This window comes from Pseudopipra pipra, chromosome 11, assembly GCF_036250125.1.
Source record: "Pseudopipra pipra isolate bDixPip1 chromosome 11, bDixPip1.hap1, whole genome shotgun sequence".
Lineage (NCBI taxonomy): Eukaryota > Metazoa > Chordata > Aves > Passeriformes > Pipridae > Pseudopipra > Pseudopipra pipra.
In genome coordinates, this window is record NC_087559.1 from 20,851,896 (window position 1) to 20,865,051 (window position 13,156).

A 13,156-nucleotide genomic window follows, 5' to 3' on the forward strand; every position below is an offset into this window, starting at 1 on the left:
AAGTTGAGATTCAGGCTCTTGGATAACCTCCCCTCAGGGCAGGGGAGCCCAGGCAATTAGCTCAGGACTAGACCAGACTAGTCCCCAGTGCTTCAAAGGAAGGTGCAAGAAAGCTCAGGAGTAATAATTGCTGACTGTTTAATCCATCCATCTGTGGTTTACAGTCTCTGTAGCTTTTACCACTCTGAACTGAAGCAATGGTTTGAGCTCTCAAAACAATCTTTTCTGCACCAGTACCACAGCAACTTGTGCTGAGCTACAGATTTTTTAAGTCATTAAATTTTATAAGTCAATTCCTTAGCGATTATTTCCCCTTAAAAATAAGAGGTTTCAATAGGAAAACAAAAAAAAAGGTCAAAGCTACTTTGAGGTAGTACGTTAAGCAACCTATGTAAAAGTAAAAGCTGTCACTTCATGAGAGAAAACACAAGACTATAAACTTTACTATCAGTCTCTTCATGCAATTCAGTGTTTTGCTATGATCCCACACTCTCAGATGTTAGGGTGGAAAAACTGACATAAAGGGAAATTATGCCACAAATATTCTGCAGCAAGAAAATCTGCACTGGGAGCGAGGCAGAAAAAGCACCTCCAAGGATCCCTGTGCTTGGCCTAAACCGGTTCCTCTGCTTTTTAAGGCAGCAGTTCTGGGACTGAGGGAACTGATGTGCAGTATCCACAGTACCAGCACTGCTAAAACAAGCAGTGTCTGTCAAATCACCTTTCAGCTCAAGAACTTTCCTTTTTCTGTGTAACAATGCAAGCTGTGGTGCAGCCCTTCACACCTTCACTCACCTCCTTCAGCTCCTGCGAGACGGAATTAAGGCGTTCGTTTTCAGACTGTGTGTTGGCAAGGACGTTTCTGATCTGCTTCAGTTCTGTCTGCAACTCCATAACCTTCTTCATGTAGTATTCTTCTTTGGTAGCTGATTCCTGGATCAAGGTCTCCTCTCTGCTCTCTCCATCTGCTGCTACCTTCTTGTGGTTGGTATGGGCCTGTCCAAAAGCCTAGAGGACAGTCAGAGAGAACACATCTTTTATTAATAAACCTAGAAGTTTGCATAAGTAACTTCAGTTTTTAATAGTTGAAAATATTTACCCTTATACATTTCTTTGATGCAAAGGAATGTAACCTTTTCCTACACTCTCCTCTTCTGGGATCAGACCTCCAAATGCTATTAAGGGACCAACACTGGGCTCGTGAAAATAAACCACAGCACCTGAATTATCCATTATCCAAAATCCAAGGTGTTTTGTGATGCACAGAATGCTCACATAGAACCTTTGTGGGAGGGAACAACGATGTACTGACTGTTAAAACAAGACTGGTTTTCAACCAGATGACTGCAAGATGACCAGACACTGCTGCACGCGCGTGTTCTCTACGGCAGGGTCAGACTGGCTTCTGCAGAACCGGAATCCCTGCGAACACAGTCGGAATTAGCAGCCTGTCCCACGCTGACTCGCCCTGACACAGCTCCCTGCAGCTGCTCATGGCTGAGGATTACAGCCCCCTCCCACCCGGGGTCAGCAGGGCTGCTGCAGAACCAGGCTAAGCCCGCGGGGTCACGCTGGCTGAAGTAGGTCAGCGGACGCTCCCGCAGCCGGCTGCACTCCCTGCTCCGGGATGTCATCTCCAGCAGCGTGCCAGCAAAGGCACTTAGAGGCAGGTCACAGACCCAACACCTTCAGCACAGTCTGGCTCTGCCCAGACCTGACATTGGCATTATTTTGCCTTCTCCTGGCTTCTTTTTTGGGGGTTTTTATTTTGCTGGAAACACTTGTAGGTGACGGTCCCCGCAGCAGCCCACACGTGGGGAACCCTGCTGTGGGGACAGCCATGGGTGAGCTCCTTCCCACAGCCCCTGGCAGATGGAGAGCAGAGCTGACCACTTTCAGCAGTTTTATTTGTAACACACTGCCTGGCAGATGGGCCAAAATCAATGAGATTACAAATGACATCTTTTAAGTGCTGCACATGCATTCGTCACAATCCAGCCCAAGGCCTGTTTGGAGCTTTCAGGTGCCACGAGATCTTTTGGGATGCCACTGTCCATGTGGCAACATTAATATCAGGCCAGGTCAAGGACAGAGCTGCATCTCAAACTCCTTGTCTAATCATGCATTTTCAATTGATCATCTTTTGACAGCTCTTCAGAAAAAATACTGTCAGTGCAGGAAAAAAAAATCTGCTTTGAAGAGAAACAGATTTCAGTATTTTATTACTTCTGTATATTAGAGCAGGCATATTAATAGCACAGAAACTACTGTCTATACCAGGGCTGAAACAGCTGATCAAATATGCTAGCTCTGTCTATGATTAAAGACACCCAGATATTGCTCCTATCAGACTAAATTTTATTTCAGATAAGCAAATGTCCATTGAAGAAATTCTAGCCAGGTTTACCAAGATGACCCAAGGGAAATAAAAAGCAACACATTTCCGACAGAAAGTAAAGCACCATCTGTGCAAGTCCTTGTCAAATGAGTTTCAACAAAGCAGCTTAAAAGCCTAATACCCAAGATCTCCATAAATGTTAAAGGGATAACAAAAATCATGCCAGCTTCTCAAATACACTATATTTTTTTCCCCACAACAAACCAAGATCCACCCTTTACAGACCAGCATGTATGACAAATTGCTGGCACGGAGGAAGGGACTCTGGGCACCTCTTTGCCCAGTGCAGTGGCACCCTGTGCTTGGCTGCAGGATGCCAACAAGCACATGGAAGCCCAGCACACTCAAAGCCACAGCTGATCAGCCAGACCACAGGGTCCGGGCACGATTCCACCGCGGAGCTCAGGAACGCCACCAAGGGAAGGATTCTTGGGAATAATGACTCATTTGCTCTTAAAACTTCTGAGGCAGGGGCTGGGCCTCAGGTTCCTTTAACAGCTGAGAAAGAGAGTGTCATCATTTTGCCCAAGTCACAATGGACAGGGAGTATTTTAACACAGAAACTGCCACAGCAGATGAGACTGGGTGCTTTTTTAAATCCAATATCCTGTCTCCTACACAGTCTAATGCCAGATGCTTCAGAGAAAGGTGCAAGAAACCACTTAATCTCCCAGACTCAGGGATTGCCTTAAGCCTTGATGTGGAATGCTTAATGTAAATTTGGAAGAGTTATTAACATTGAGTAACCCATGTAAAATATCTCTTTATTTTTCACAGGTTTATGCATTTTTTGCCTCAACAAAATCCTACAACAATAAATTCTGTATTTAAAATCCTACCCTTACCTGATGGGTTTTTGTCAGTTTACAAGTTTTCATAAAAGAGAACATATTTTTGTTCAGAGGCTCGAAGGTATGTTGTTAATTCCATGGTCTGCTGTCAACCATTCACTGTTTTTGAGACTTCCATCACAACAGACTATGTAGAACAGGAAACTTTTAACAAAATTGTGCAAAATAACAGGGCAATGCAATTACTTGCCATGGCTACAGCTCAGACCTGTTTTAAATCAAGCTATTCAAAGGAAAACTGACTTTTTACTGCTATGCATCAAACTCCTAAACCTTCACACATCCCCAAGTCCAGCATCTACCCATCCACACCAGTCCATGGGGTCCTTCTCCTCTCCTCCCCCAAAACCAGTAGGGAATGCTGCCCAAAAGCCAATTATAACATCCATGGGAAATCTACCACAATGAGCTGATAAAGGTTTACCAAAACTAGTGTCATTCACCAAAATGCCATTAAATCAACTTTTGTGTTTGCACCATTTCTTACATCAGCAGACTCAAAGCATGCAGAAAACACTGTGCTATCACAGCTCAGAAAATCTCATTGCTAAAAAATCAAACAATTTCTACAATTTCAATCTTCAGTCAATGGGGTCTTAAAATAAATCTCAAGTTCTCTCCCCGACAGCTGCAGAAACAACTGACCATAACCCCTGTTCCCTGTCTCCCTGCACCACTGGAAGGAAGAGGTAGAACTTGGAAGGAAGGAGGGGTGGGGGGAAGGTGTTTTTAAGATTATTTTACTTCTCAGTCTCCTGCTCTGATCCTGTTAGTAATAAATTTAATTAAACATCCCCACTTTGAGGCTGTTTTGCCCGTGATGGTGATATAAAAATCACAAGTCCCTTGCAGATGTTTCTTGCTATTGATATTGAATTTTGAGAATGTTTCTCTGCTTATTCCACAAACGTGGTATGACAACAAAAAGCAAAGAGAGACTTAAAAAAAAAAGTTTAAGATCAATATGTCAATCCTGCCAGTTATCTGTAACTGAAAATGAATTGTGGAGACTAGAACTATAACTGTAATGGAACAGAAATGTTAGCTTCAGGTGAATGTTTAACCACAAATCCTTCAACTGAAAAAGAGTCAGGATGTCAGTTATGGATTTGCAGTAAAGCAATTAACATTTTATATCCAGCTTGGAATGAAAGTTATGAACACTTCTGGAGCAACAACAAATTTGCTTTTCTCAAATGCCTAGCAGATTAAAAAAAAAAAAAAAAAGGAAGATACAAGTATTTCAATAAAAATATAAAGAATAAACCGTAGTACATTGCTACAAGGAAGGCAAAGTTGTTAAAGTTCAGGCATTGGGGCTTAAGCTGGTCTCTAGTCTGGAAGGATTGCTACCATGTGCTGGTAGCTTAATCCTGCACCTTCCCAATGCCTTTTTTTCAGATACTGGTCACTGGTGGAAACTGCTGGACTGCAGAGATGACAGATCTGATTCAACATGGCAATTTATTCGTATTCCTTTACTGCCTTCCACACTCAGCAGCAACCTTGGCTTCTTCTGGCAGTGACCAGCTGCTCTTTAAATCTCATACCCAAATGACATGCAGGGAAAAAAATAGGCAGAAGAGAGCATGAGACAAGAAATGCTTTAACCAAGTGACCCATCCTACAGACAGGTCCACAGAGACAACAGAATCAGCTGCATGAGAAGTCTCCTGCTCAGCCCCCACCTCTGCTCAGCCTCCAGCCCCAACCCTCATTCCTCCTTCCCCTTCCCCTCCCTCATTTTGTGATTTGGGGGAGTTTAATCTGTACAGGACAGCAGTTTTACCTTTAGAAGTGCAGGCTGCAGCTTCTCTGAAGAGCTGTGTGAAACTTAATTTGTTACAGGAGTTTAAATATGCCTCTCAATTTTTTTGGAAGAGCATTCCTCATCGGGAGAGCTGGCCAGGTCACTGACAAGCTCCAAGTACCTTTGCAAGCAGTTTTCAGATGGCACCATGGAACACTGGGATTTTCCTGCCCCTATGTGAAAATTCCATGTTTTCATATTTTGTTCCTAGCAATTTCCTTTTAATTATCAATATCTCCCATCAACATTAAACTAATCAGGATATGTTAATATGCATCAGAAGATTAATTAGCACTAAAAGTCAATCGCATTTTTGTTCATGTTTCTGCACTGTCAATCTGAATTTAATTACAAAGCTTTAGCACCAGTTCAGCTCCTAGTTCCTTCTGCTTATCTGATTCAAAATATGAGATGTTTTCCGTGGCTTCACCAAGCGTTGCACATTTTCCAAAATAACAAATCATCACGACCAAAATGACGTAACAAAGTAATACCAACATGCACAAAAACGCTGCTCTGAAGAGATTGGCACATCCTTACAGGGAGCAAGGAATTTAATATAGGAAAGTATATTCCTCTTCTGCACTGCACTCATATATTTTCGTTTTAAATTGTCTTGTAAAGTGGCCATTCTTGCATTCTTCAGTTAGCAGACCAGCGCTGTGACTAAACAGTTTCTCAGCAAAGTCCTTAAATGAACATGCCAGGCTTGGATTGCAGTGAGACACCCCTAAACATCCTAATCCTTTGAGCATGACCTAACCTTCCTCTCCCTCTGACTCAGTCCTCCTTGGCTCTCTCCAGCTGGGTGCCAGGGCTGCTGACAGCATCAGTGTGGAGGGGCACGAACCAGGGCCAGCAGAGCTCATCCCTCCTTTCCTGACAGCTGAGACTGAAGTCCTGGACATCAGCAGGGCCTCTGAACTCAGTCACACTGCTTCTAAATCACTCTCTCAACTTTCACTGAAGCACTGCTTCACCTCACACACCTCACTGCTGCCAAACTGTCCTCAGCAGCACTGGGGAAGCTGCAGCTAAAACACAACAGGCATTTTTGTGCCATTATAATGCTCATGCTTTTAAGAGACTGCCATTTGAGAGGAAAAAGAAAACAAAACCTCCCAAAGCCAAACAAGAGGTTTTTGATACCACAATACAAGATTCAGATGACTTCAGAGTCTTGTGTTGCTTGAATTAATACCAGGCTCCTGTGTGTTCTCAGAGATCTGAGGGCAGCACAGCAGAGGAGAAATTGGCTGTAGAGTTCCCTTGTCCCAAGCCACCAGCCACAGCAAACCAGCAGGGATGCTCTGGCAGTGCTGGGAGGGACAGGATGGCAGCAGTGTGGTCTAGCTCTTGATGCTCCTCTCCTTCCATTCGAGCTAAGCCAGTGTGATCATCAGACTAACACGAGATTTAACAAGGTTTCAGGTTCAGCAGGAAGAAATGCAAATGCCTTATAAGATCACAATATCCTCCTCACAGATTAGAGAGATATTCCACTGATGGCATTTTTAAATGGTAAAAACACACTGGAGCCTATATTTAGAATATGTTGCTTCAGTGCACTGCCTCTGGGATAAAAAGATTTGATGATAAAAGTCTAATTTAGCCTGTCAGTTTAGTTAGCTAGACACTTAGACTGCATTAACTTGCACTGGAGGGCTAAAAGCAATTGTGCCTCCATCAGTGGCTAAGCAGCAACTCCACATACTGTTACAAGAACTAGTGGCCAGATGTTGGCCATACTGGACACAGCTGGCAAGTGGCTGTAGCCTCTCTCTTCAGTCAACATTCCTTTGATATGAGCCCAAAAAAAAAAAAAAAAAAAAAAAAGTTGAGGGATAAAACACAGTCAAAATCAAGACAGTGGAAATGGCTCAGAGCAATGCAGGAGACACTTCACTTAAAAACACCAGCACTTGACTTCTTTGTTTGCAGGCACGACTGCTCCATTCCCACTGCTTTTGTGATTTGGTATGTAGGGTCCTCTTGTGATTTGGTATGTAGGTGTGACCCAAGGGATTACTGAAGCTGAGAGCTTGGCTTCAGGTGTGGAAATTGCTGAAGCAGCTAAGAAGCAGTTTGCTTCCCAAGTGAATTATGAGAAAAGGTGTTAACATGACAGCTCTTGAGCCTCAGAGGCACACACAAGACCCAGCATGAGGAGCAGCCACAGCATTAGTCTCTCCCTACACCCTCCCAGACCTGCCCTTGCAGGTCCCAGCTTGGGTGTGACAGAGCTACTCCTCTGCCCACTCTCTCCTGGACAAGGCGAGCAGCTCTGCTTCTCTGGCACTCCCTCACTAGTCTCAGACATTCAAACTGCTTTCTGAATCTCAAAGCTGTCATTATATGGACACCTGCCCATGGCAAAACCATCCTTTGGTTTCACAAAGGCTACTCAACAGGTATGAAGTAGCAATTATTTCTGGACACTCCTGACCCATGCTGAAATGTCTCAGGCTGTCCCAGCCCATCACCCCATTGTTGAGTTAAAATTTGAGGCAGCTCCTCCATGGTATACAGATAAAACATTCTAAGGAGGTGAAAAGGTTACTCTCTTTTCATTTAAAATATTGAACGTGTCCTCCCACAAAATGGCCCCACAGGCACCACAGAGAGCAACACTTTTGCTCACGCAGAAAGAGAAGCACAGGTCTCAGCTATCTTAAACTACCCCTTGGTTCACCACATCCTGCTGAAACCTTCATACCAGCAGGGATGATGCAACCTGGAAAGGCCTCTCTCGTGCCCCACCATTCCCTTGAGGGGGACACAAAGGCAGGAGGTGAGGGAACCATGTGGAAGCACTCACTGTAATCCACACCAGAACACCTGGTAGGAATTTACTGCCATGCCCTGGAATGCTGCTGCTCTCAGAAGATGCTGGAGCAAGTGAAGTGACAAGGTGTTTACTGTGGCTTTGGAAGTTACCTGCAACATGTTCATGCTCTTTCTAATCCTGGAAATTCACCTCTCATAGAAAGGAGTTACAGCCCATTTTCCATGAAGGAACCAGAGACAGAAAGAGATTTAAGGCCTTACCCAAGATCAAACATCGACATGAGAGAAGGAATAAAGCAAAAGCCTGCAGAGTTTCCTGGCCTGGCAACCTTCAACTTCATTACTCCACCTCTCTACAAGCAAATACCTCCATCAGGAACTGATTCTGGCTTCCACACTGTCCTGCACAGCAGGATCCAGCTCTCCTGCCCATGCCTGGGCACCACAGCGCTGAACAGACTGCGTGACACGCAGAAGAGGGGAGGAGACAAGGCTGGTCAACAGTGTCACAACACCAACCTGCACAAAACCAGATCACCAATTCATATCTAACCCCAAATCAGCACAGGTACAAAGATCTACACTAGAAAGGGAAAGAGTGGAACAAAAGGAAGAGTGGGGAAAAAAAGTCATCCTAGACTGGTCATGCAGTCTTTTCTCAGCCAGGTCTGGTGCAGACACAGAGGAAACCCACAAGCTTCATCCATCCTGCCTGAAAAGATCAGAATTTTCCTGTTCTCATTCCAAATTCTTCCCTCCCAAAGATTAAAGAAAATATGCCGGGCACAGGGGGAACAAACAACAAACTAAACTACCCTTACTCATAAACTGCTTGCTAATATTAAATGTGGAATCTAATTTTTTGCAATTTCTTCCCTTCAGGCAGTCTCTGTTAAATAAGTATTAGCAGCCATTAACCTCCAGAGGTTGGTTTTATTCCCAGCTCTTCAGTAAATATCTTGTATGACTGTTTGGAAAGCCATTCCATCACTTTCTGCTTCACTTTCCTGACCTACAGTAGGGACATGAGAGTCCCAATGTCCCGTGAAATACAGAACAGTAGTAAATCTAAAAAAACCCAAACAACTAGTCAGGAACACAATAAGCAAGTTTTGCTTTTATACTTCACCTTTTCCACTCTCCCATTATATGAAGAAGCAGGTGAAATCAACCTAAGCACTAGCCCAAAAATGTCCTTATCCAGAGCAGAGATTTATCCAGCCAATACAGGAGGAAGGACAAACTTCAGTGACAACACTCAGCACTTTTATGCTCTGCAGCAGTTTTCAAGGCAATCCCTGCATTAGTAAATTTTTCTTCATCTGACATTGTCATAAACCCAGTTTGCCAGGAAGAACACTTACTTTTGGACTTCATAATGAACGTGAGAAGGTTGTGCACACTCCTGACCTGCACTCTGAGCCATGACTAGTATTTCCCACATATTTTCACACAATCACACCACTGGCAAGGGCTGTCTCTTCAGAAGTGTGATCAACAGAAGGAGCATGTTTACATCATTATACCCAGAGTCAGAGGACTGAATGAGAAGCACTTATACAAGAGAGTATTTTTTTTTCATTTCAATTGGATCTTCTGTCCTGCAAACAGCACCATAATGCTCATGGGAACCAACACATATTCCCCAGCAGTAATTCCTCAGGCAATTACTTCAATGACCAATTTTCTGAGATTAAAAGGTAATCTTCAAAAGTATATGAGGGGGGTTGAAAAACCACAACGAAAACAGGATCAATCCAACACCATAAAGTATGTTGGCAGCAAACTCCACAAGTCCTGCCCAACCACAAATGCCTCAGAGTCAGAAGGGCTCATCCCAGCAGGCTCTAATTAAGCACTGTCACTGGGAAGTGAGAGGCAGGGCATCACTGGTGGATTGCCTGCAGCCTACACACCCAAGTGTGCATGTTCTTCTTCTTTAACCTTTCCATAAAGGAATCAGGAGTGAAAATAGGACACCATTGTCCCTCGTGCTCATTTCTTCTCCAGTGAAGCTCCTCCAGCAGCGTTAACCCAGCCAGGAACTGTGTCCCTCCCCATCCCCAGGCTGTGCATCCAGCCACACGTGATGCTGAAATGGCAAGCAGTGAGGGGCAGTCTTTAATAAATGCCATGCTGCCCTTTCCTCTGCAGTGAAACACTGCTATATGATGCTAATTGTACTCAGCAGATGAAGCAGCATGAGGCATTAACCCTTGCCTTCACTCACCCAGGGATGTTTAAGGGCTGCTCCAGCCCCTCTTGTTATCATATGTGCACATGTTCCTCCACGAGGCATGTTAGGAAGAAGAGGAATTAGTTTCAAACTTATTGACTAGAAAAGCTGGCATAAATCCAGGAGAAAGGCAATACAGGAGAGCTTGTCTGAAAAGAATCCCTTGCCTTGCTCAATCAAGTCTGAAAAGCAGAGTGATGTCCATTGTTTCACCAGAGGAAACGCACACAGAGGTGCCTGCTTATTCATTCCTGAAAATCAAGAATGATTTGCAGAAATTTCCCCATTTAGAAGGCTATCATTAGCTACTCTTGCAGCGACAAAGTGGTTTATCCATCAAAAATTAAACAGAACCCAATGCCCCAATAAGAAAAGGTGTCATTAATCAAGCTGTCCTTTTTTAAAAAAATTAAGGATGAAAGTCATAAGACTAAACATCAAACAAGGCATTTTATTTCAGTTGTTCTTTACAACTCAAGAGAGATTCTAGCCTTTTTTCCCCTCACAAGGCTTTGTACTGATTTAGCAGAGATCAGCACACATCCTACCCTCCAGCTGCAGGCAGTACACACTCTCCCTTTGGTGTCACTGAGCAAAGCCAGCCCTGCCAGGACTCATTACTGCCCACCCTGACTTCCAAAGGGAGGTTTTGGAGAGCTTGGAGTTAAAAGCCAAAGGACATTAGTCACAAGGTATTTCATTCATCTGCCATGAAGATGTGAACCCTAGTTTTGTTTCACAGCTAGAGCTATAAATCAGCTAAATACACATCCTCCCAAAATGTGGTCACTGTCACTCACAACCATATGTGACTACTGATGTTAAGAATATGTTTGCTGACAGTGTGGAGCATTTCCTCACCCCCAGTGTCCTGTGCTGGAGACAGTGGGCAGGGTGGTGTCCCCATGGCCACCTCAGAACCTGCTGCTGCCTTCACCAGCCTGTCCTGGAGTTAGTGCTAACCAGCAGCTGCTCCAGCTGTTCTCAGTGACTGCAATGGGCACTCAGCCAAGGCTTGGGGTTTCTTTTTTTCTCTCTTTTTTTCTTTTCTTTTTTTTTTTTTTTCTGTAAAAAAAATGGCTGCAACTGCAGCAGGGAAGGAAAATTAAAAGGCCCCAAGTGCATTCTACTGAGCTTAAATTAGAGAGGAATGGGGGTTTTGGTGAGCATACATTTGTGCTTTCTTATAAATAAAGAAAAGGAGCATGTGGGGAAGGTGAGAGGAAGCAACGCAGAAGTCAACAGAAAGAAAGTACTCCTTTCAGGATAATTTCAGGTCTGATGGGTTAAGGAAAAACATAAACCAAGCTATCCTGAGGCATCTTTCTCTCCTGTACATCATAACAGATCAATGAACTAATGGTCCTGTGTGCTGCCAGCAAACACTCCAGACCAGGCCTCAAAAGAAAGGAAGATGGAGATGTGTGGGAGAAGGAGTTAATGCTGCTGAATATCAGCACTTTTTAGGAGCTTGACAGCAGAGGAGACAAGATACTTCTACTTCAAAGTGCAAAGAGTGCCCTTACCTGCCCACTGCAGCATGGAAGCACTGCTCAAACTCACTCTTTGCAGAAATCACACTACAGAAATTTTGATCATCGACTGCTGGTTTTTAAACCCTTCTGCTAAATTTGATGGAATGATTTATTTGTACAGGGCAGTACACAACATCAGTCTGACCCTGTTAAGCAGGTCACTGTTGTCTTCATCTTCCTCTGCACATGAATTAAGAAGTGACTGCAAATGGATTCTGAACGCTGGTGTCCCATTAGACTGACACCACTGTGCAGGCACTCGAGCTGAACAACTGTCAGGATGGGCATCACAAATGACAGTGCAGAAATCTGATGGATGTATTACCCACAAGGAAATAATTCTTAGAAACTGAAAACCAGGAGCAGTGATCTGTAAACATTACACTAGATCTCTGGCAGCTGACCTCAAACTCATTAAAGCCCACCAACAGCCCTGAGAAGGTATGTGATGAACCTTCAAACTCAACAAGATCACCCTGAAATTACACACTTCATAAAGGACAATGCAGAGTTATCTTAAGCACTTGCCTCACACAGCCTTGCTACAATAATTCATAGAAGAAAAAAAACTTTCATCTAGTGTTATTAATCACTGTTATTCAGCATGATCAATATATCACTGGAAAATGAGCAAATGCATCGTGGAGGTACCTCTGCTGACATCACTGCCTTCCTTCTTACCCTCACCTTCAACCTATGCACATAACTGTTGGATTCCAAAATTTGGATATGAGAAAAAGAAAACTGCTAGGTTTAAACAAAAGCCTTGGGCTAACAGAGACTGGGAAAAAACCTCCACCTAGAGTCTGGACAAGGATCCATTGATGTCACGGGTTTGGAATGTCCTGCCCAAGCCTGGAGAAACCATGCCCTGATTTCATCAAGTCAGTGCAGAAGACTTATTGTGTTTTATCTCTCCCTTTGTGTTCCCTGGTTCCTGTGCATTCTGCAAACCTGAATACCTCTTTCCCCCATGTAATCCCCCTAAAATAAGATGGGTTTTCCCCTATGATGATTTGTTAACCTGGTGTTTTCCCTTATGTCATCCCCCGAAACCCCCTTTGTAATAACTGTAATAGTGACAACCCCCCGTTGAATATGTAGATCCTAAACCCTTTAAATATGAACTTGTGAGTCCAATAAAGCACTCCAGTTCTCTGCCTCCACTGGGATCGTGGTAGTTATTGACTCTCTACACAGAACCTGACAGTGAGGTAATTACTAATATTCAATAGCACCAGCATTTCCCCTCCTGTGCAGGTGCTAATTTGCTGTTTTACTCTGAGCCTTGTGTAGGGTACCATGATGCTACTCCAGAGTCAGCTGGGCTTTTGTTACCACTAAAAGCTTCTGCAAGGGGATGAAAGAAAAATCAAATGAGATCTCGATCCCCTAAACACGCATATAACTGTATTTAAAGTTAGGAGGAGTTATACTTAAGGAAGACAACTTATAAACTTACAAAAACCAACTTATAAACTTATAAAAACCAACTTATACTTAACAAAGCTCCTCATTTGTTCCCCACCATCACAAAAG

At 43.7% G+C, this 13,156-nt stretch overlaps 1 protein-coding gene across 6 annotated transcripts in view; it reads right to left on the reverse strand.

The window, feature by feature from the left end:
- The window catches only part of BICD2 (BICD cargo adaptor 2), an 87,483-nt gene that overhangs the window by 49,481 nt on the left and 24,846 nt on the right, over positions 1-13,156 (reverse strand). For all 6 annotated transcript variants that reach the window (XR_010433587.1, XM_064668132.1, XM_064668133.1 and 3 more), the window contains exon 2: positions 796-1,008. Coding sequence is in view for 5 of the 6 variants with exons in the window: in XM_064668132.1 (XP_064524202.1) it covers positions 796-1,008 (213 nt within the window). In the remaining variant the exon portion in view is untranslated. The remainder of the gene's footprint in view (positions 1-795; positions 1,009-13,156) is intronic.